This window comes from Parasteatoda tepidariorum, chromosome 7 (genome assembly GCF_043381705.1).
Source record: "Parasteatoda tepidariorum isolate YZ-2023 chromosome 7, CAS_Ptep_4.0, whole genome shotgun sequence".
In the NCBI taxonomy this organism is placed as follows: domain Eukaryota; kingdom Metazoa; phylum Arthropoda; class Arachnida; order Araneae; family Theridiidae; genus Parasteatoda; species Parasteatoda tepidariorum.
This window is the reverse complement of record NC_092210.1, coordinates 15,478,502-15,502,461: the sequence shown is the minus strand read 5'-3', so window position 1 is coordinate 15,502,461 and position 23,960 is coordinate 15,478,502. Positions and strand designations below refer to the sequence as shown.

General features: G+C 29.9%; 1 protein-coding gene across 2 annotated transcripts in view; it reads left to right on the top strand.

The window, feature by feature from the left end:
- Positions 1-23,960, top strand: part of LOC107456331 (uncharacterized) — a 78,450-nt gene that overhangs the window by 30,948 nt on the left and 23,542 nt on the right. For both annotated transcript variants that reach the window (XM_043052380.2, XM_071183104.1), the window contains exon 2: positions 14,687-14,762. In XM_043052380.2, the coding sequence (XP_042908314.1) occupies positions 14,687-14,762 (76 nt within the window). The remainder of the gene's footprint in view (positions 1-14,686; positions 14,763-23,960) is intronic.

Below are 23,960 nucleotides of genomic sequence, written 5' to 3'. Positions count from 1 at the left end.
TTATATCAGCAAAAAAAGTATTACAATGGTGTGATACTTTCAAACAATCTTCTTTGAAGCAAAGATTGTTTAAAAGAAAATTTTATAAGAAATTGAAGTAAAGACAAATTAACGGCGATAAGATATATCTTTGTTTTTCTTGTTATCTTGTTTTTCAAACCCGCATAGTTATATCAGCAAAAAACTATTACAATGGTCTTATACTTTCAAACAATCTTCTTTGAAACAAAGATTGTTTAAAAGAAAATTTTAGTAGAAATTGAAATAATTACTAGCTTAATACGAAAAGATGTATCGAATCGAAAAGATATTACTACGAAAAAATATAAAAGAATTTAAACCTGTACAGTTATATCTGCCAAAATGAATGCTTTATGCTTTCTGATATTGTATAAATATCGTAACGTGCCTGCGGCACAAATCGACGTTAGGATGCAAGCCCATGAGGAAACCGCAGTACGGATTAATAATGTATTAATAAATGTTATCGTCAGAGCAAAATATATCAAATACAATAGTGAAGTACTCGTGATTATTTTGCCTTTATTTGAATATTTGATAATTCTTTTAAAATGAATACTTCCTGATTTTAATTTTTCTTCTTCTTTTGTCAAATTTTTTTTAGTGCTTTCTTCTTTTATTTTTTTTCTGTGTTCTTTTCATTGTTTGATTCTTACTTTAAGGGTCCAATGTGCTTGCAGTTTCAACAATCTTCAACGTGTATTAAATAAAATTAGTTATTTGAAGCGAAGACTGGAAAATAATAACGAAGGATCGAAGTTTGACAAAGAAAAGGAGTGCTTTTGGAGTTACGGAAGTGTGGATTCAGCTTTGGGGAAAACTTTTCTTCACTACTTCAGGAATAATGCATGGCACTTCTCTCGAGGTCTTATAAGCACTCAGTCTTATTGTCCCTTAAGGTCTTTATATTCCTTCTCAGTTTATTTCGTTCTCTTTCAATCATTTTCATTCTCTCTCGCAAATATTGATTCACTAAATCTACTTCAGCGAAAAGGGATCCAGTATGAGTTTATTGAGTTTTGGTTTTAATACATCCCTGTGATATGAGAGAATTGATTACATGCTTTAAAGAATTGATGAATTAAAATTTGCAGAGATCTGGTGTTATGGAGTCATTACAGTGTAGTCAATATTTGAGTTAACAATTTGTGAAAATTAGGAAGCGCCATGTTAAAATTACTCATATTCTAAAAGTATTACGAATGTTAAGAGAATTAAATTTTCAAGAATTGTTCCTTATCAAAATTTAAAAAATTGAATCTTTACCCTACTCAGATCAGAGGTTTTCATAGTTTTTCTTGAAGTTTTTTCTTCTAATTTTTATTCCAGCTCTTATTTCTAGTTCAAGTTAATTTTTTTTTAATAACGGCAGGCACTGAACTTTTTACGTTCTTCGCCTAGGAAGATGCCGGAAGTGTTGTTCATTTAACGTTACCCAGTGGGCACCTGTGAATCTAGTCATCGGGACGAGCAACATTACCCACGCCACACTGCCACAGATACCCGTTTCATAGGGTGGGCCACATTCATACATCACACAATAGAGAACAACACACAGCGAGAAACATCCATGCCCAGAGAGGGATTCGAACCCGCAGCCATTGGCTTCGCAGTCAGGCAAGTTAACCACTCGGCCATCTGGCCGCCAGATCAAGTTAATAAACAAGTTGTCTTATGAAAATTTATGTACGATACATATATTATCTAATAGTAATGACTATAAATGTATTTATACTATCTAATAAATACAATGTTGCTAATTAATGATATAAATACTAACTAATAATTGTTAGTGCTAAATCATAATTTTACTAAAAACATATATTATAACATATAAACTGATAGCTACATGAATATTAACTCTATAAAATAATAGTAATAATAATACTACCTAAGAATAATTCCCGATTACGTTGATCCTAACTAATACTAATATCATTAACTTAAAGCTCTTTCTACTGGTCTTTATTTTTACTTTCTTAGCAATACGTCTTTTAATTATATAATTCTAAACATAAATATATATAAAATATTTACCTTGTTCTATTCTAACATATTTATAAATAAAAAACAGAAATCATGCATTTGTTTTCTGCTTGAGAAAAGACGAGTTTTCCTTTTCACTTTTTAACGCTCTAAATTGAGCTTATTTTACAGCTTTTGTCTACAAAAAAAGTTTAAGAAAAAAAATAGACGTGAAAATAAGTTGTTTTCACCTGAGAGTATCTGTTTTGTGTCACGGGAAAACAGGAAATCTATATCTTAACACAACTTCTGATGTTAGAAACTTTTTTGAAAAGATGTTATATTTTATTTTCTTCTTCTGATATATCATTTCAGTAAAGAAATATTTTTAATGTTTGGAATCGTTTTCAAAACTGCGTAAGTTAATGGATAGGAAAATCAGCACTTTTTGAAAATTTTATTCCCCAAATCTATTTGTTTTGTTATTATTTATTTTCAAAGGTATGGAGAAACATTTTGCTTGCATTATTTATGGCTTTGTAAAAGGATGTTAAAATATTTTAGGAAATCAGTTCTCAAAATACATAAGCATATCAGAGATACAAAATTAAAGTTCTAATAGCAAGTAAGTTTAAATTTTATTTTTAAAAAAAAGCAATTTGAAATTAATATATAATTCTATATTGCAACAAGAATTAAAATTTGTTTTTACTAAAGTTTTCTTTAAATACCCCCCAAAAATAAGTTTTCTGAGGAAAAAGGGCAATTATAGACATTCTTGATCAAAACTGAGCCAATGTAACACTTTTTACAATATCTACAACGTCAATATCTTTTTTCAGTATCTACAACGAAGAAGTTATCTACAACAACAGAAGTTATCTTACAGTATCTACAACAACGTTTCAATAGAAAAATTTCGGGAAAAGGTTGTTTTTATTTATGCCACTTGCCAACTGTTAAATTTGCAATGGGAACACAAGCGAAATTTTAAGGCAGAGGGTGCGTTTCTTTTTTCCCGTGGCATCATCTGTGAGGCCAAGAATTATATTTCAGCCACACACGCATCACAGCCAGTTTTATTGTAAAGACCCCTTCATACTCCACTCATTCATCCATAGAACGTAAATTTGACATGAACCAGAAAAAGATGGATCTCCAATTTAGTATCTCTAGAGGTATTTATTTGTGATGAGAAGTTGGAGGATTTTGTGATACCGACAGAATTAACGTGCACCAGCTACCATTTAATACACTGGGATTCTTCGGCCAATAGGATTCGTAATCACGTTCTTACAACCTCGAGTCTAAAATCATACAAACCAGGCTATCACGGCCTAGTTTGAATGAGGAAATAATTAGAGGAAACACTTTTTTTTTTAAAGTTGTAGTTTAGGTCTAAAATGGATAATTAAAAACTGCCCCCCGTATTTTAATGACCCACCGTCTAGATTTACAGAGAGAGAGAGAGAGAGAGAGAGAGAGAGAGAGAGAGAGAGGTTGCTAAAAGGGAGTGATAGTTAAACAATAGATTCTAGGCAAGTGAATAATTTCGTTCGAATATAAATCGATCGAACTAATAATTTCGTAGTTTAAAACATTCCATTCATAGGTTGGTACCAAAAAATATTTATTCTAAATTTGCATAGAACCTTTATAGTTTTGAATTTTTAGATAAATCTAGAAGCTTTACTTTTTCTTCTTCTTTTTTTTGTCTTTCAGCTTAAAAAATTGCATACGATAGAATACCTCACTTGTCTAGATAGCACTGTGTATTTTTGAAAGAAATTTTAAGATCATATGACCTATTGAATCGCTTAGGTCTAGAATGGATTGGCATTAATTCTAACTAGCATTAACATATTTAGCATTAATTCAAAAATAATTATATTTAATGTTTTTTTTTATTTATCAGTGATTTTGATGGTATCGAAATTCCCTTATAAACCGTATAAATGTTTGTAACTGTGGTATTTCAAAAATTGCTGCGTTTTTAAATTATAAACAAATGCTTCTTTCTGCAAAATAGTAATCAGTTTTTTTTTAAATTTATGTGCAATTAATTCAAATAAATCGTATAACATGCATTCTAAAAAATATTCCTAAAATTGGTACAACATAAATGTAAGCATGAAAATATAATAAATAAGAATATTCTTAGCATCTTCCATTGTTTTACTAATAAAATAATGCGCTCACTTTTCTTTCCATAGATTTATTTACTCCATATTTTTTATGGATTTGTTCCTCTTAATTAGGAATCCTCTTATTTAGGAATCCTCTTATTTAAACTTCTTAAAATCTACTTGAGTTAGTTGCGCATTAAGTCTTCTTCTAAATATAATTTAATTAACACATTCTATAAAAAAATCCAATGTTCTGTAAAGCCTTTAAAAACTTGATTTATAATGTGATTGATGATAATTTTTATATTATAAAATAAGAAAAGCATAGAGAATTGAATAGTTGTAGCTCCGCTTAATTACTCCTCCTCCAGAATTTTATCCGTGATAGAATTCGATGAATGGATACCACTAGATGATTCACTGTCGTTTTGCGAGAGCTGTATTAAGATTACCGGCATTGAGTGCTGGTGGTGAGAGCTGTATTACAATCAGGGTTGTGAGCTTGGTCGCTTCTGCTTTGCAATTAGCAGTCCAGAGTGACAGGCTCCCGTAGTGTGTAATCGAAACTGAGTAGCAACAGTGCGGTTAGAACTAAGTCATAGTCACAATTAGCAAGTCAACTAATTGTTCACTGTGTTCGATTTTCCAAACTAAGTAAGTTCATATCGAAAGGGGCATTTCTGCCGAGGTAGGAATGCTCTGATCACATTCGACACCAGTACAGTTGCATACTACTGGCAAAGTTCAGTTGCGTTAAAAGTAGCCAGTGAAAATTTTTAAGCCAGTTGTATTACTTAAACTCTTAATTAGTTGCATTTTTTTAACAAATATTTTGTAAAAGAAATTATAATAGTTTTGTCACATGATGAGTATGAAATAGATAAAGAACTTACTTAGGAAACTTGAATAGTTGTTACTTCTTTCACAACCGTCGATTTTTGTTTCACTAATAAGTTAAAAAGTATTAATTTTACTCTGATTGCTACATTTTCTATTTATTATCATCCCTTATGGTTATATAATTTTTATCAATGAATTAAATAGCCGAAATTCGTTATTTTTTTTCTTTTCAATTTGACACTTTATGACTACATAGATCAAAAAATTATTACCTATGTTATGTTTAACAATTTTATGATTGTTACCTATTCTACGGAATTTACTCTTACCAAAAATAATTTTATTTTATAGCCGTCGTTGCACAGCCGACCCAATTTTGACTTTATGATTATTAATGTTTAACTTCGTAGCCTTGCAATTTTGAATCTTCCCCAGAAGACATTGAAACTCCAGGATCAAGTATTTGGAAAAACAATTCTGCCTTCGTGGTGGACTTTTTGATGGATCTAACCCACATTTGCGTTACATGGTGAAGAAAATCACGAAAACCTCTAATGGTTAGTCTGACGGCATGGGGACTCTAACATATAATTCGTCTACCGCTGAGGATATTTTACGTCAGCACTATGTTCTGGGCAAGACGGATGCGTATTTCGTATCGACCAGTCATTGCTGGGATTTGAACCAGGTTCACCTCATTGGAAGAGGAGTGCTCTATCCCCATTAAGACTCACCATGAAAAATTTAGTTTTTCAATCGGGGTTAGGAAAATCACTTATTATCTTTTGATCTACTCATTTGACAGAAACATTTTAATTATCAAAATTTCAGCCATGCATCATAAGCTCAGATTTGTATTTATACAACTTTGTGCTTGAATTTTGTAGCAAAAACCGTCTCATTTTTGAGAAAAATCGTGTTTTTTTTAAAACTTTGACCAAGATCTAAATATCGTTTTTTTTTTCGAACTGAAAATTTCAGAATGTTGGTAATATAGCAAATGGCGTTTTCTGAGGGAGTGCCGTCACAGAAATTCGAACTCGTTCCTTACCTCCACCCTAATGGATACCCAGATAGATCACAGTGTTAAGCACTTGTGAAATTGGTCTTCAATGCACCATTTATAGTACCAATAAATAATACAGGTTTGGCGTTAAATCCATTCATCTTCCTGCTTTGTATAATGGTAGACATTTTCTCCAAATATCTTATCAGAACAAATAAGTGGCATTCCATCGCTGCCGATATTGCAGCGATGAGAAGCCTTATTTATCGCCATCTTCTCAAATACCTATGTTAGTAACATTAAAGCCAAACGATAAATAAACAATTGAGTATATCAAATATAAAAAAGCTATATTTAAAGAAATAAAAACTCAAGTTTTCGTTGTCTACCAAGGGAAAAAATTTCTCCCAAGAAAGCTACTATTGGAGGTTACAAATTATATAGCAAAGAGTTGAAATTAATTATTATTAAATCAGTGTTTCATATTTATATTAATATCATGAGACTCCGTCTAATATAGTGTGCATTGTACAACATTTGGTTTTAATTTAATCAACATTTGGTCCTAAATAAAAGTTAAAAACTTATTTTTTCTAGTTGCATGCCTTTACTGCCTATGAGAAAATACTATTGGTTTTACCTTTATTCATTGGAAGGTTTAATTACGATGGAAAATTACCAGAAAGATAAGACATTTGATTTAAGTAACCTTTCGCACAGTTTTATGACTTGATAAAATTACCGGAAAGATAAGACATTTGATTTAAGTAACATTTCGGACAGTTTCATGACTTAATAAAACTACAAGAATGATAGGACATTGAGTCATGTGAAGTTACAAGACTTTAGAAATGTTTTATTAATTGACTCATGTGGATTTCATTTCATGATTAAAATTTGAAGATAAACATTTTAAGAAAATATCTTACATCTTAAAAGTTCTGAAAATTAAATTTGTCCTTTTTTATGTAATTTGTTAAAATAATTTTAAAAAAAACTCCAATCTTTGGCCAAATTATTAGACGCACTATAATATTCTACGTAAAATCTTAATTATCATGTGATACTAAACAGCTTTATTGTTTTTACGTGGCTGAAACCAGTTTGCACTTGTTTACGTTCGTGTATCAATTGGTTAACAGTTGTAATGCAATACGTTAAAAAAAATGCAAATAGGAAGTATGTAAAAAAGTAACAAATCTCCTGAATAGGAAGTAAGTAAAAAATCTCCTGAACAAAATCCATTACATGTATAAAGGTATTGCATAAAAACTCGTGCAAAACATGCAATTATTAAAACACTACAGTGCGTCTAATAATTTGATCTAATTATTACAACATACTAATATAATACCTGATATAATAATTATTCTATATTTATGTAATATATCGTCCAACTTATCCGAGAGTCGAATTCGTATTATATATCGTCTAATTTTACCAATTGATACACGAACATAAACAAGTACAAACCGGTTTCAGTAGCGTAAAAACAATAAAGCTGTATAGTATCTCCCAATAATTAAGATTTTACATAGAGTATTATAGTGCGTTTAATAATTTAACCAGGTACTGTAAATTTTAGTAAGTTTTTTTTTAAATTTTTTTTATCGCATTAATGAATTTACTTCATTTTAGGCTGCACATTTCTGGGTAAAGATTGCAGTTTTTGGCATTAATAAATGTTTGGATCGTAGGAGGTTAAATGTTTTTTTGTTTACTAATTAAGCTTATTTTTTCTGATATTATTTGTTTTACATCACGGGGAAACCGAAAGTTATACATAATATAAGACATTTATAAGAGATGCTGAGTTATAATACATTTCTTGATGAAAAGGTACCCTGCTGGAAAATTTCTGAGAAAATATTTTATCCCCGATGCAATTTTAAGAATAGAAATATTTATTCTTGTTTAGGTTCAAAACTACACAGGTTGATGGCTCGGAAAATCTGTGTTTTTTGTGTTACTATCAGAGTTACTATTTCCCGAACTTTCATTCTGTTGCTGTTATTTTTCTTATCCAATACGTCAGAAACAACCTACATGTTTTATTTATAGTTTTCTAAGAAAAATGTTGATACATAGTAAAACACTTTGTTTAAAAACATTTTTCTGAAGCTGCAACTTTCAAGATACCCCGATACACAACAGCTTCGTGTAAGCAAAATGTTTTGGGGTAGAAAAAATTCAAAGTAGTGTTTTTAGGTAATCTAGGTACATATTTTAAGTTAAAATAACTTGTACTATGCTAATGTTGAATATATTTTCATGTGTAACATGGGGTTCAATTTCACGTGTGATTGACAAAGCAAAATAATAACTATGTTAAAAACTAAGGTAAACAACGTTAAAGAGCACAAAAAAAATTTAACGTTAACTAAACAATCACCTGCCGATAAGCCTTCCAAAGAATTTTCTAACAATGTAGTCATTTTACCCTATTTTCCTAAAATAAGTCGGCAAGTTGCTAATATTCTAAAGAAGTTTGATTTTAATATTATTTTCAGTCCCATTAATAATATAAAATTTTCTAATCTCAAGCAGCCCATTGACAGTCAAAGTAGCTGGGGTATATACCAAATTAATTGCCAATGCGGCCTTTCATATATTGGCCAAACTAAACGTGCCTTAAAGTGCCGTGTCAAGGAACATGAAGCTTATGTCAAAAAACAAGAATTTAAACGCTCATCTATTGCCCAACATTGTTGGGACTCTAATCATAATTTTAATTTTTCCTCTNAATATTAAATCGTCTATGGTTAATTATGATCTTAATATTAATAATGACCCTTTAGGATCTTAATATTAAATGGTCTATGGTTAATTATGTTCTTAATATTAATCCTTTATAGTTTTAAAATTAAATAGTATATGGTTAATTATGGTCCTAATATTAATATTAATCCTTTATGGTCTTAATAATAATTAAGGTGGCAACCCCCCCCCCCACCTTTTTGTTCCTTGCTTCCCATTCGTCGTCATCCTTTCACCCTTCCCTCCTATTGGCCATTGCTCTAACCCCCTTGTGACGTCACCTTTCTTTATATATTTACCCTATTTTCTCTCATTTCTTTCTGTTGCACTGATGAAGGTTGCCCTTTGAGCATCCGAAACAGCTGTCTGCTTTTAATAATTTTTTTGTACTCTTTAACGTCATTTACCTTAGTTTGTATTTTTGCACAAAGGTCACCCACTTGTGTATTTATTAATAACTATGTTGTATTTAAGAATATATATATATAAGTATACAAATATATACTGCACCAAATATAAATCTCTTGAAAAGATTTTTGCCATTAGTTTTTATTCTTCAGCTGCATTCAAAGGTAAAATTTAAATTTCCAAAATATATTTTTGATACTTTAAGAGAAAAATGTTTTAAAAAAGGTAACTAGATGACATTTTTTTTCATTAATGCCCTACACCATGATTTCGAATATCCAAAAAGCATGATAGAAATTTTAATTTTTAATTAAATAACAAATCCTAACTCACAGATTCGATTTTATTAAAATTTCTTCCGAGTCACCAATTGAAGGGGAAGGTATAAAGTGACAGCGAAAAAAGACTAACTCCAAATTGCGACTCCCGACTTAAGCTAATCACTCATTCTAGTTTGATAGGATTTCTTTAGTAGCTATACTGGTGTATATTATGCATAATTATTAGAATACGCCTATTGTCTAATTATATTCTTTTGCTGTTCTAATGTCAGTCTGTTTCCCAACTCAATCTGATTACGCATCCTTGACAAATAAGATTGTTTTAAGAAGCATCGTTGCAGTTCCATATTTTGCGTATTTATTAGAATAAACTTATTGGTTTGCTTTGCTAATGTCAGTCTGTTTCCCGTCTAAATCTGATCATGCATCCTCGACAGAAACGATAGTTTTTAGAAGTGTCGCTACAAATGTATATTTTGCGTATTTATTACAATAATCTTATTGTTTTTCTCTGCTAATATCAGTCTGTTTCCCGATTCAATCTGATTACGCATCCTCGACGAATAAGATTGTTTATAGAAGCATCTCTGCAGTTCTATATTTTGTGTATTTATTAGAATAAACTTATTGGTTTGCTTTTTGCTAATGTCAGTCTATTTCCTGTCTAAATCTGATTACGCATCCTCAACAAATAGGATTGTTTTAAGAAGCATCGCTGCAGTTGTATATTTTGCGTATTTATTAGAATAAACTTATTGGTTTGTTTTGTTAACGTTAGTATTTTTCCTGATTAAATCCGAGCACATATCCTCGACAGATCAGATGTTTTATGAAGCGTCGGTATATATGTATACTTTGCAGGTATAAATATTGTTGATATCAATCTATTTTTTTAATCACCTTTGTTTTGCTTTACCAATGGTTTTGCTTTACCAATGGTTTTGCTTCACCAATGGTTAGTCAGTTTCCCAAAGAACTGTCCTGAGAATTTTATTTTCGTTTTAATACGTTGAATGCCATGCGGGTCACCGGTGACCGGCGCTCCGTTTGTTCGTAGGCGACACGGGGGCCACCAGTGACCGGCGAAGCCAAGATTATTAGAAACACATAATTCGAGTAAATGTTTAATTTTTTAATATTATTATCGCTACTAAAATGGTTTGAAGAAATAAATGCATTATAGAACACACAAAAATAGTTTTATTTACATACACAGAGATGCCAACTTGCTCCGGACAGCGAATAAATATTTTCAAGCGGTAGTTTATTAATTGGGATTCTTGGTTTAATAAATTCAATTTAGTAGATTTTTATTCTCCACTATTTCTAAACAATTCGCAGGCTTAGATAATTCACCACTTTTTTTCAGACATGTCATGAAAACCTTTTAAAAAACTAGCAAAATCTGTCTAATATTTGCTGATTTAGTTCGTAGTTGTTTACCGTTTGGCCAGACTGGCAAGCCATGTAAAATTAGCATGGCATTCAACGTGTTAATATTATAATCCAACAAACTTCACAGGTAAAATTTATCGAATGTATTTCAATTAACTCTTGTACTAAATTTTATTTCTACGCAATCAAACTCAGTGTATTATTTATTTCTTCATGTGGTTGAAAATAATCATTTTTATGCTAGTAAAAGTACACATGATACTTCAAAACTTTCTAATCTTATTTTTACTCTATATTTTAAGATGTAATAATTTTTGATTATTTAAAGAATGGAAACTATCTAGTATGACTAAATTAGAATAGAGTGACTAAATTAGAATAGAGTGACTAAATTAGAATAGAGTGACTAAATTAGAATAGAGTGACTAAATTAAAAGAGTGGGGGCAACATGCTGCAACGCAAGCGCAGTGATGTTGTATTGTCCAGTTAGCAATGGCAAATATCAGGAAGTCACTATTTTTTTGTGCAAAAATCGTCGCTTAGTCGATGTCACTTTTCCAATTAGCCAATCTACTTTATTTGTAGAAGGAGGACTAAATGTTCCTGATTAACAGTGCATTTAGGAACTGATAAATGACATTATTTATAAAGCTTTCTTTTAACCGTATTATAAAGCTTCCTATAACTTGTTAAACCTTATAAAAAGCATTATACTTATTCAAATTTACAAGGTTTCAGAGTTTTAGTATGCTAATACATTTTTGACATTTTTTATTCCAAAAATAGGTAATTAAATAAAGAAAATATTATTAAAAGTTAATAGATATCTCGATATAATAGATAATTAATAGATCAGTATTGTTAATAGATATATGCAAGCGAGGTAAATAATTATTTAAGAATTGTTAAATTATATAACGGAATTTATAAATATTTCAAACTTTTAATTAAAGGGCCGTATTCTAAAATATGAATATTTTTTCCATCTCTAATCCTAAATAACTAAAATATACGTACATGTTTATCGGGAACTTATAAATTAAAAATACTATAAAATACACAGTTTACGTATTTTATAACTTTAAGATATTTGATAAGTTTAAATCGATATATTTCTTAGTTTGCTAGAAATACTATTTTATTTTAAAAAGCATGGAACAAAAATAATTGGACTGTTCATTACTTCAGTTACATTGTTGAAGCAAAAGATTCTATTGAATATCCAAATGAAAAGTAATATGTTAGGAAAACAAATTAGCCTTGTTTCATGGAAAAACGTGATATTTAATAATATTAAAAGTATAGCATTTGCAGAATGAATTCTTACAAGAATTTGATAAAATTGCCAAATAAAAAGTCAAAATGAATTGAATTCTAAAAATAGCACAGGAAAGCCTGTCTTCAGACAGAGTAATCAATTACAGAAGGATTTATTTTTCTTTTTAAATAATGATAGATGAGGAGATGGTATTGGCCTGCTGACATTTAGTGTCTAGTGTAGAATAGTTGATAAACACTGTTTGACAGTACACTAAGTATTTTGACAGTTTATATATAAGAAAGACTTAATGTTAAGCACTGACAAACCAGCTATACGGCTCTGGAATATATTGAGAAGTCTTTCTATAATGATTGGTTTCATCTAAAAATGCAGTAGAGAAAAATTTTGGATTCAGAGGTTTTTGCTGTTGTCTAAGTAAATGTTAAGGAGTTTTTAAAAAGTGTGATGCATTCAAAAGTATAGCATTACCGAAACAGCCCGCTGTGAGCCAGATTATAATGAAGGCTAAGGCTCCACAATTTCGTGACCACCCTTATAAAAATGTAAGGGGTTTTTGAAGTTTATTCAGGTTGGTTTGAAGTGATAAGATAAATTTGAGTTTTATTTGAAGCTGACCTCAAGAACAAATTTTAAAAATCAACCTCCCAAGTTTATATATATATATATATATATATATGTANATAATCATCAAGGTGTCTGAAGTTGTTTCACTCACACTTGAGATTGTTTTGAGGTTGACAGGAATCTACCGTAGAGCAACAAGCTTAGAGAGGTGCTTTTTGAGATGTGCAGGTTATTTTTCTACATTTCAAGCAAATAAGTATATTTGAGGTGTGAATAATTTCACCGAATTCAATTTAAAGTATTACTGAGTATTGCTATATGATGTTGATTTGATGAGATGTAAAAGAGGTTGAAATGGAGGTTTATTGATGAGGTTATTTTTGGTGTAAAACATAACCTTATTTCCAACTCATGTGTATGCTTAAACAATATCAAAAACACCTTATTTTTTTAATTAAAGGCAGCGTCGTGATGGTGGTAATGTGGTCGGTTTTGAGCATAGGTCGGTTAACTTTCCACCCAAACGCCACATATGGGTTTCAGACTCAAAAGTATACGTTTTTATTAAAAATGAAGTAATAGACATTATTAATTTATTAATATCGACTCTGAAGAGAATAATCAGAGTAATTCCAGAAGCAGGAACTTATGAAAGCGATCAGTCTTAGTTTCTGTTCTAAGAGTAATACCTCAACGAAACAACTAATTAATAGAAAGTAATTCAGAAAAAAATATTTTCCCGCATGATAAGAAAATATTTATTTCGCACTTTACAAATGATAGCTAACTCAATTTTTAAAACAAATATTTAAACAGAATTTACTCAAACTGTGTCGATGCAATTTCTTTCCATTGCTTACAAAATGCTTGCTGTCGCGTATCTACCACTACAAATATACAATTACAATTCACTAGTATATAAGACATGTTAACTCGATTGATGGGGTACCTTTTCATAGAAGAAGGTTAACATTGTCGATAGCTACCATCCCCACATTGGTGACCTTCTGACGCAATATGAACACGCCTATCTTAACAGTAACGCCCACTTCGATGTGGAAACGCCTACTTCAATGGATGCTACTTGTGACTTGCGACGTTATCCACCTCCTCGCACTGTTGCTACTCAGTTCCGATTCAACGCAACGTCGGCCTGCATACACTCGACTGCTAAAGGCAACACAGGAGCGACTACGACAGTGAAGTTAATACACCTCTCACATTCAGCACTCAAAAAGTACGGTAACCTTAATACAGCTTCGCACAAAACGGCAATGACTCAACTAGTGGTATCCATTCATCGAATTCTATCACAGCTAAAATTCTGGTGGAGGAGTACTGTAGCGTATCTACCACTACAAATATACAATCGCAATTCACTAGTATATAAGACATGTTAACTCGATTCTATGATGGGGTACCTTTTCATAGAAGAAGGTTAACATTGTCGATAGCTACCATCCCCACATTCACGGGGGCCTAAACTTGTCTCATACTGCAGACCACCATCGGTTATTTCAGTAAAGGCTGTTTGGAAAACCACTTGATAAAAAATTTTACCAAAATGGTCAAAAAGTTTGGAATAAATTCAGATATTTCAGAACATTACGGGAGATGATGCAGGGCTTCTTACATTAGGATTCTAAAAACGTAAAATGTTTTGAAAAATGTTATGAGCGTTATGTATCACCATGTATATCATAAACTGTTATTAATAATTTATATCCATATAACATAAAAAGTAATGGTCTAAACTCATTTCTCATTGCTATTGGTGCATTTTCATTGGACAGAAAAATCAGCTGATGGGTTTCTCAATAAACGTAGAAGATTGGGAAATCTTTGGTTGCCATCGGTTAATAAAAGTTACTGACGGTATTTTTTCCACGGTTAACGGTATTTTCTCGTAAAATATTTATCACTTATTTAACGGTATTTTTATTATTTTATATTCATAGATGATTGACACATTAATATTAAGTAAATAATGAGTAACATATTTTACTATTTCGGTAATTCCAAGAATTATTATTTTTTCAGATACTTTATACAATAATATTGACTGCAGGCGTCTTTCAACATTTTTTCCATCATAATGCTGAGTCTCTCACCAAAAGTAAGTAGTTTTGTCCCTTTGTTTCTGTTCTTTATTTTATCTTTTGTATCCTCTTTTAAAATTCATGTCATATTCTCTATAAATAAATATCAAGATATGCTTTGTGCTTATAGCTTAAAAAAATTTGTGCCTTGCCATGTTATTTGAAAACAGTTATGTACTTAAAAGTTTTTCAGTTTAGAGCGTAATTTAATTTTGAAGTAAGTGCGAAAATGTTAAATTAATTCGGTTTCTTTTTATTAACGATATAAGCCAAACACAAGAATTCATTAAGTATAAAATATGTAATGTTTAGCATATCTCTGTTATACGACCATTTTAGCATTTGGTACTATAAGAAATTACTATAAAATTTATAGAGTCAACTGTTAATGTATACTCTATTCAATAAAGCTTAATAGTTCTAATTGAGTTTATTCACCCTTTTCTATGGTGATAACAGCATCAAGCTACAGATACAAATGTCCCGGGTTCTATCCCAAGCAGAGACAAAGAAATTCTTCTTTACACTCCCTCTACATTAGTTACCATGAACATCGAGCAGTCATCTCTTTCACATCTCTGCAGATGGCAGCACTACACTATTTTGCCCTGTTCCGCTGTTTACCTTGATTTAACGAACAAATAATCTGGGTTTCAAACAACGTCAAAATCCGAATTTTAGAGTCAGTACATATAAATTTCACAAGAAAAAAATTTATGAGCAGGTCAATATTTTTATGGCAATGATAGCTTAACGAGTACAATTTTTTTCTTTTACGGTTAGTGTCTGCAACACTGTTTGTTGATTACTGACCTTAATTTTATCGTTGCATTTTTTTTAGAATATAGCATCCTTTGTTATTTATACACTCTATAACAAAATCGACGCACCAAGAACGCACTAAGACGCGCAAAATCGACGCTCGATCAGGCTGGAATGATGCCGACTGGGGACGTATAGTCTTTAGCGACGAATCCCGCTTCCAACTGTGTCCTGACGATCACCGAAGACGCGTTTGGAGACGCACAGGGCAGAAGGGGGATCCTGCCTTCACTATTGCAAGCCACACCGGCCCTCATCAAGGCATTATGGTCTGGGGTGACATTTCCTTTGACAGCCGGATCCCCTTGGTCGTCATTAGAGGTACACTTACTGCACAGCCGTACGTTGACGACATCCTAAGATCTGTTTTGCTACCGTTCCTTTTGCAGCGCCCGGGGCTGGTTTTTCAGCAGGCAATGCCAGGCACCATACGGCACGGGATGCTATGAACTGTCTGCAAGCTTTTTAAACTCTTCCTTGGCCTTCCAGATCACCAGATCTCTCTCCCATCGAGCATGTCTGGGATATGATGGGAAGGCGATTGCATCTGGCACGGAATGTTGATGACCTCGTTCGACAATTGGATCGAATTTGGTAGGAAGAGACCATCCGGGAGCTTCATCGGTCTATGCCACGCCGTGTGGCAGCTTGTATTCAGGCTAGAGGCTGGTCAATACCTTATTGAATTTGTTACTGTAACTCTGCAATAAATTATTCAATTGTTCTGAAATTTCAATCATTTACTATTCTGTACATTGTCTTCCTATCCACCAATCTTCGTTTCAATCGGACAATTCCTTATTGGTGCGTCGACTTTTTTGTTATAGAGTGTATTGAGACTAACGTCATTCGATGCAATTTTATTTGTACACTCTTTATTTTATAAGCGTGCAGAAAATTAGTGCAAGGAAATCTCGATCAATGTTTACTTTTATTGTCTAGAACACAATTATGCTTAACAAATTTTTTTTCGTAAAGATACCGGTAGAGCTAGAAATTTTGCCGAAATCAGTAAACCTCCTACTGTCATAAAATTGCTTAAATTTTCTAAACATGTAAATGAACTCTTATAATGTAATTTATGGTTTTTAAAAGTTTAATTTCTGAACAAATGCCATTGCGAGCTTAAAATTGGAGGAAAAATGATTTGACTATAATTTCAATTTCAGAAATATCAATTTGAGAATTTTTCCTTCATATTTTTTTGTTTTTATTTTCTAACTTGCGTTATACTAATAATTATTTATTATTAATTTTTCACGCAGTAATTTATTTCGCCGCTAATTTTTATTTTTTATTTTTATATGATAATTGACATCCAAGTACTTAAAAATTTAAAATAATTAAAAATAAGTCAAAACTTTAAAATTTTGATCTTTTCTATTATACGAATATAAGATTAATTCACATACTATATTTATAATTTCAGACAAGTCAGTTCAAGAAATTATTCTTCAAATTTGTTGTTTATATTTTCTAACTTAGATTACATTATTATTAATTATGTATTTTTAATATTTTTCGTGCTATAATTTATTACACTTGTAATTTTTATTTATTATGATTATTGAAGACCTAGTACATAATTAAAAATAAATTGAAACTTTAAAAATTAAATCTAATTTCTATACGATGCAATTTGTAAAAATATATTAATACGGATTATGGACATATTTAATACATACTATTTTACTGATGAATTTGATCGTGTATAATAATTATTATAAATAAAATCCATTTAACTTTCATAGCTTTTAAGCTTATATATCTGTAATGTATTTAATATAATAATTATTTTCCACCATCTATGAAGATGTTAAAAAGATTTATGCCATACGTTTAAGATATCAATACCTTTGAAAGATAATTTCCACAAATTCTTTAAAAGTATTCAACAAATTTATTAAATATTGGTTTTACCTAAAACTATTATTCTCGAACGGCAGCTATAACAATAAAATATTTATCACAATCCATTACTATTTCGCTATAGAGATTCCGAATTCAAGAGAATCATGAATTTAAACATAAAGTACATTCTGGAAAGGATTTCAAGAAATAAAACTTGACAGTATTTTTTCCCCTCATCCTTAAAATACACTTTTTTTTAAAAATATATAGATATATTCTCATTGTTTGAATGTATTTTGTTGCTGAACTTTGAAAACTGAAATAAAATTTCAATTCAAGTAGATTAATTCGTTTTTTTTTAAGAAAAAAAGATTTCTTGCAAATTTCTTGGATATTGAATTTTAATGCAAATTCGCCAGAGGTATCAATTTCTAACAGAAAAAAAACGACTTAATATGATTGGTTCTACAATATTATTTTTCACTAACCTGTGTGAAAGAAAAATTTTAAAAAATTTGGTCGTGAAATATGTTTTGGAAAAGAGTTTGTCAGAAAAAATGGGAAGAAATATTTTTGATGCATATAAAATACATCCTCAAAAATATTCCAGTTGTTAGAACATCGTAGTTTTTGAGAACTCTTTTAATACATTGAATAGAAAAACCTACTAATAGATTGAATGCATTGCTAATATGTTAGATATAATTCATTATTAAATGTAAATTGGACAAACACGCTAAAGTTGCTTTTATTTTGTCAAGAAGACTTGACATTTTGTCAAGCTAGAATATTTTATTTCTTGAGAAATTTTCTAATGCATTGAATAGAAAAACCTAGTAATAGATTGAATGCATTGCTATTATGTTAGATATAGTTCATTATTAAATGTAATTTAGACAAACACGCTTAAATTGTTTTTATTTTGTCAACAAAACGTTTTAAACTAGTTTAAATTTTTAATTATTTATTACTATAACGCGTCTTTATACCAATATATAATTAGGTTTAAATTAAACGAATAAGTTTAAATGGTTTTACTTTATGATGTTTTCAAAATTAAGAATGCAGTTTAAATTGGGTTAATTTTCTTAGTTGTTTACTAATATAACTCAGATATTTTATTGAAATGTTTTGATTAAACACCTAATTTTGAACTGTTTTACATTATTATATTTTCTAATTCAAAGAGGGCAGTTTACACTGGTTTTATCAATTTAATTGCTTACTGTCTGGGTTTATGTTTTTAATTTCTAACTAAACTATGTATATGTCTATTTTATTAAGAGTCTACATTAATTAATTATATTTAGACTGTTATATTTCATTGCTCTTTTTAGTCCTTGACCTTTGAATATTTGATTACTTTTTTCATATAGTTTCATTTTAAAACCGGAATTCATTAACCAACCTTTCATTTTGTAATCTCGAAGTAATATTTGTCAGTTTTCTAAATTATTAAATAATCCTGATATGTAAGTTAAGAACATTTTTCACAGACGCTCTTTTAACAGTTTCTATTTAACCAGATTCCCATTATAAATAAGCAAAACTAAAAAGTATCAATTGATCAAGTAAAAATCTTGAAAAATTTTACAAAAATTATCAATCGGCTAAGAACAAATTTTGATAAATTGTGTGAAAAAATATCAATCAGTTGAGTACAGTTCTTGAATATTTTTAGTTCGAAGAAATTTTCACCATAAATAAAATAATATCTCTCAAATAAAAAATATTTTTTTGAATAATTCACCCAATCTCAGTTCATAGCCAGAAATAAATTTAATTTGTTAAAACTCAAGTCGCAAGTTGTTAATTATTTTTTGAGCACTAATAAACCATTAGACATTGACAAAACAAAACCCTTAAAGCAAAAGATGCAATGGAAATTGATAAAAAAAATAGTATCAATTTTTAACATGTGAATTTAAAGAGAACGAGATTACATTAATATTTCATAAAAAAAATTGTTTTGCAACCTGATATTTAATTTCATTAATAATTCAATCAATTAATTCCTCTTATCATTTCAAAAAAATAGTATATACGCATATATATAATACTTAAAAAAATCTAGATTCTATTATAAATGTATAATACATATTGCAGTTCTTAAGGAATAAAAGAAGTGCTTAGTTAAAAAAAGATGTCCGTTATACAAATGAGAAAACTAAATCTTTTATGATCAAATTTTGCAGTACTTTGCAAAAATTGACAATTTTGCCTCACGATTGTTTTTAAAACGTTTTATAATTCAATGATGTAAATTTACCAAAATCTATGTTAGATAGCAATTGCAAAGTTTTTAAGAAAAATTTCATTAAAGAGAGCTTTTTAATCCATTAATACAAAAAAGGTTTCGAATTTTTTTATATGTATGGTAAGATACGAAGTTGCGAGAAAAAATTTACTACAAATTTAGCATTTATAATAAATCTTGAATACATTCAATACATTTCTACGTATTTGTTTTTATTTTAACGCATTTCTCACTCTTGAAACAAATGCGAAAAACCAATTTATGTTTTAAAGTTTTTCGCAAAAAAGTTGATAGGCAACGAAAGAAAACGTAGCACAAATTTGAACTTAGTGAACGGAAACAGGGTGACGTTAGCGTTCTTTTTTTATTAAATATAGGGAAACATCTGTGTTAGAAAGGCTTTGATTCAAAATATACGCAAGTCATTTTCAGATTTCAAATTTCAGTATCAAGTCTTAAAAATATTTTTCTCCTTAATAAAAAAAGAACTATCTGGGTTTATTTATTTTTAGTGAATGTTTTCTACGGCTTCGAGTGATCTTAACAATTTTCTGCAGCTTTTGCGGATGTTTTTCTTATTTACCTTATGATTTTTTTCTCATTGATATCGCTATACTGAGCACGTTATAAAGATTGTTTATTTTTTTCCTTTCATCTTTATTTTAGACTTAGTGATATATTTGTATTGAGTACGCAGTAACACAAGTTTTTAATATCTTGCATTTGTTCTGCTCATGAAAAAAGAACATTTCAACACTCACCTTGACCGATCGCAATCATTGTCCCCGCTGTTTATTGAATGTGTGAAAGTCAAATTAGCACAAATTTAAGCCGTAGCAAGATTGAGAGGAATAATCCTAGGAAACTGGAGTGAAAAGATGACTGAGTTAGTTAAAGCATTTCAACCATCATTTAATGCCAAAAAGATCAATCATAAAGAAACTGAAAAAAATGACTGTTTGCGATAAGTTCATCTGTTAAGCTCTAGCTTCGGTTGTGCAGGAATGACTGAGAGGACTAGAATATTTACAGGGATGTTTCGATTTGATTACCGTATACTAAATGAGATGATCATTGATTTTAACATTGTAGCTCTAAGAAATGGAAAAGAAGCAACCGTTTGTGATATGTTCATCTGTTAAGCTCCAACTTTAGTCGTGAAAGAATGACTAACAGCACGCAAAATTTACAGGGACGTTTCGATTTGATTACCTTAGAGAACTTCGCTAGCTTTTCCAAATGAGATGATCATTGATTTTAACATTGCAGCTCTAAGAAATTGAAAAGAATCAACTGTTTGCGATATGTTCATCTGTTAAGCTCCAACTTTAGTCGTGAAAGAATGACTAACAGCACGCAAAAATTTGCAGGGACGTTTCGATTTGATTACCTTAGAGAACTTCGCTAGCTTTACCAAATGAGATGATCATTGATTTTAACATTGCAGCTCTAAGAAATTGAAAAGAAGCAATTGTTTGTGATATGTTCATCTGTTAAGTTCTAGCTTTGGTCGTGCAAGAACAACTGACAGCACGCATAAATTTACAGGGACGTTTCGATTTGATTACCTTAGAGAAATTTGCTAGCTTTTCCAATTGAGATGATCATTGATTTCAACATTATAGCTCTAAGAAACTAAAAAGAAGCAATTGTTTGCGATATGTTCATCTGTTAAGCTCTAGCTTTGGTCGTGCAAGAATGACTGACAGCACGAGAAAAATTTTCCGGGACGTGTCAGTTTGATTATTGTTCTGAACTTGGTAAAGATTCATTTTCTTATTTTTTTTAATCTATTTCTTTATTTTTTTTGTTTGAGAACGGTTAAAAAAGAAGCAACTTTTTATAATATAACAATCTGTTCCGCCTAGCGTTGTCATGTATAATGTATTTTATACGGGTTATAGGTATGTAAATAAATTATGTAAATTAGTATTTATTAAAAGAGTATTTGAAAAATCTACAAAAATATTTTAATTACTTTTTATTTAAACAATTATATTTCGATCATAAATATATTTTTTTTAAAAAATTAATAACTCTTAAAATTAAAAATACTTTGCAATTTTACACATTTTTAATCTGATAAATAGCATTTTTAAATTATTGTATTTAAGAAAATTAAAACGAAATCAACTAAACAAAGCGAATTAATTAAAAATATTATTGTGTATAATTATAGAAATTGATGTATTTTAGTAGATACTTTTTATTTAGCTGTTTTATTTCACAAATTAGGACTATATTAAATATTTAAAACAAAGTTCAGCAAAAATAATGAATTCATTAACAATAATGTATTAAATGCTAAATTGGTTGCAGTAATAAATTTATCAAAAAAAAAAATCGTCGTTCTAAAAGCATTGCGCAACAATTTTTAAAAGGTTTCATAACTTTATTTTACAGTTCTTAAAATATTCTTATTTTCCCCCTCCTTTCATACAAAATTCATCAATAAGGCTGAATATATTTTTAAAAAAAATATGCTTTGAAATTTATTTGAAATAAAACGTCTCTTAAAAGCATCTCGAAATATTTTTTTAGTTTATCCAGTTATCGTTCTTAATTAATAAGCATATTTTAAAATTTTATGCTCATTAAGTTTATTCATTTATTTTTATGTACCACTACAAAACTGCACATAATATTCTACTCGAGAGCTATTGTAATTTACTTATAAACATTAAAGTTAAATATATGACACTTACTAAAAAGAAAAATAATTTACACAAACTGTCATAACGTATTTTAAATTGTTAACAAAATAAACAATTGTTAACAAAATAAACAATGTCATAACTTATTTTATTATGTTCAACAGCAGAACTGAAAATTAGAAACAGAGTTTGAAATACAATTATTAATAGTTTTCAAAAATAATGTTTTTTTTCTTACTTTAAAATATTATTTTTTTAAAATATTACATTTGTAGATACTTTATTTAGTATGCAACTAGTATGCAAAATTCAAAGTTAATTTAAAAACAATATGTAATTGAGGTAGTGGATTGATCTTGTGCTTGGAGGATTGTTTGAATGATTGATACATTATTGACAGACGTAGATCGCTATATGAAATAAAAATGACATTTGTTTGGCAGAAAAAATGCGTTTTATTGAGCATTTGGGCACAAAAGGAAAAATACACAGTTTGTGCATATGAGAAAAACAAATTAAAAGGGTGTTTCCTTAAAAGAAAATCGTTTTAGTGGGGGTATGGTTTCCCCAGACGACCAGCAACGTTGAACACCTCTGACGTATCGTATCAATGAGGTTAATAATTAGGGGATGGGGTATTCTGTCCCACTCTCCCTCAAGAGCTCTTTTCCAGTTCTTGGAGATATTTTTGGGGGTTGGTTGGCATCTAGAAATTCATCTGCCTAGACAAACATGCTCTATTGGGTTCATGTCCGGAAAACACGCTGGCTAATCAATTTGTGCGATTCCTTCCTCCAAAAGGAAATCATCACTAAGTTAGCACGACGTCGCCTGCAATTGTCGTCCATTAAGGGGACATTGAACATCTCGCTGAACGAAAATGCGGCGTGAAGTGACTTTTGCAATAACTGCTACAAAAAATTTAATTTTAATGATAGGTTTCTAAATTTTTTAATATTTATTTGTTAGGTTTTTTTTAATGTATTTCTGCAGTAAAATATACAAATTAAGTTAGAGAATAATTTTTATTCATACAATTTATAGGCAAATTTTTTGTTAAATTTTCAAATTATGTCATCAGTAAGGTACATATAAAACTACAACTACTCAATATAATTGTCTGAAAAAAATTATACACACAATATATAACCTAGAGTATACAGTATACCTAAAATTAGACTAAAATGCACAATTTTTTGCAGAATAAAAAATTGACTGTTTCAAAATACCAATTTTTGCTGATTTTCGGCAATTAAATTTTACTCCAGATTTCAAAATGTTTAAATTTTTAACTAAATTTGAGGTTTACTGTATAAAACAATCAATGATGTATAAGCCTACCAAGTTTTATCTTTTTAAATTGTATAGAACAAGAGATATATGTACCTAAGTAACAAAAAATAATGTTTTGAGAAAAACAGATTTAAAGGTAAAAAAACATATAGTTAAAAATAATTCATAAATTTAAAGCTCTCCAGCACCATAACTTGTTTTATCTCGAGGTAGCGGGTTCGAATCCCACCGTAACCCTGGATGTATTCTTTGTGATGTCTTTCTCTGAATTGTTCTATCTGTATTTTCTACTTGACAATGACTTATAAGCCTATATTGAGCACACAAGTCAGCAAATG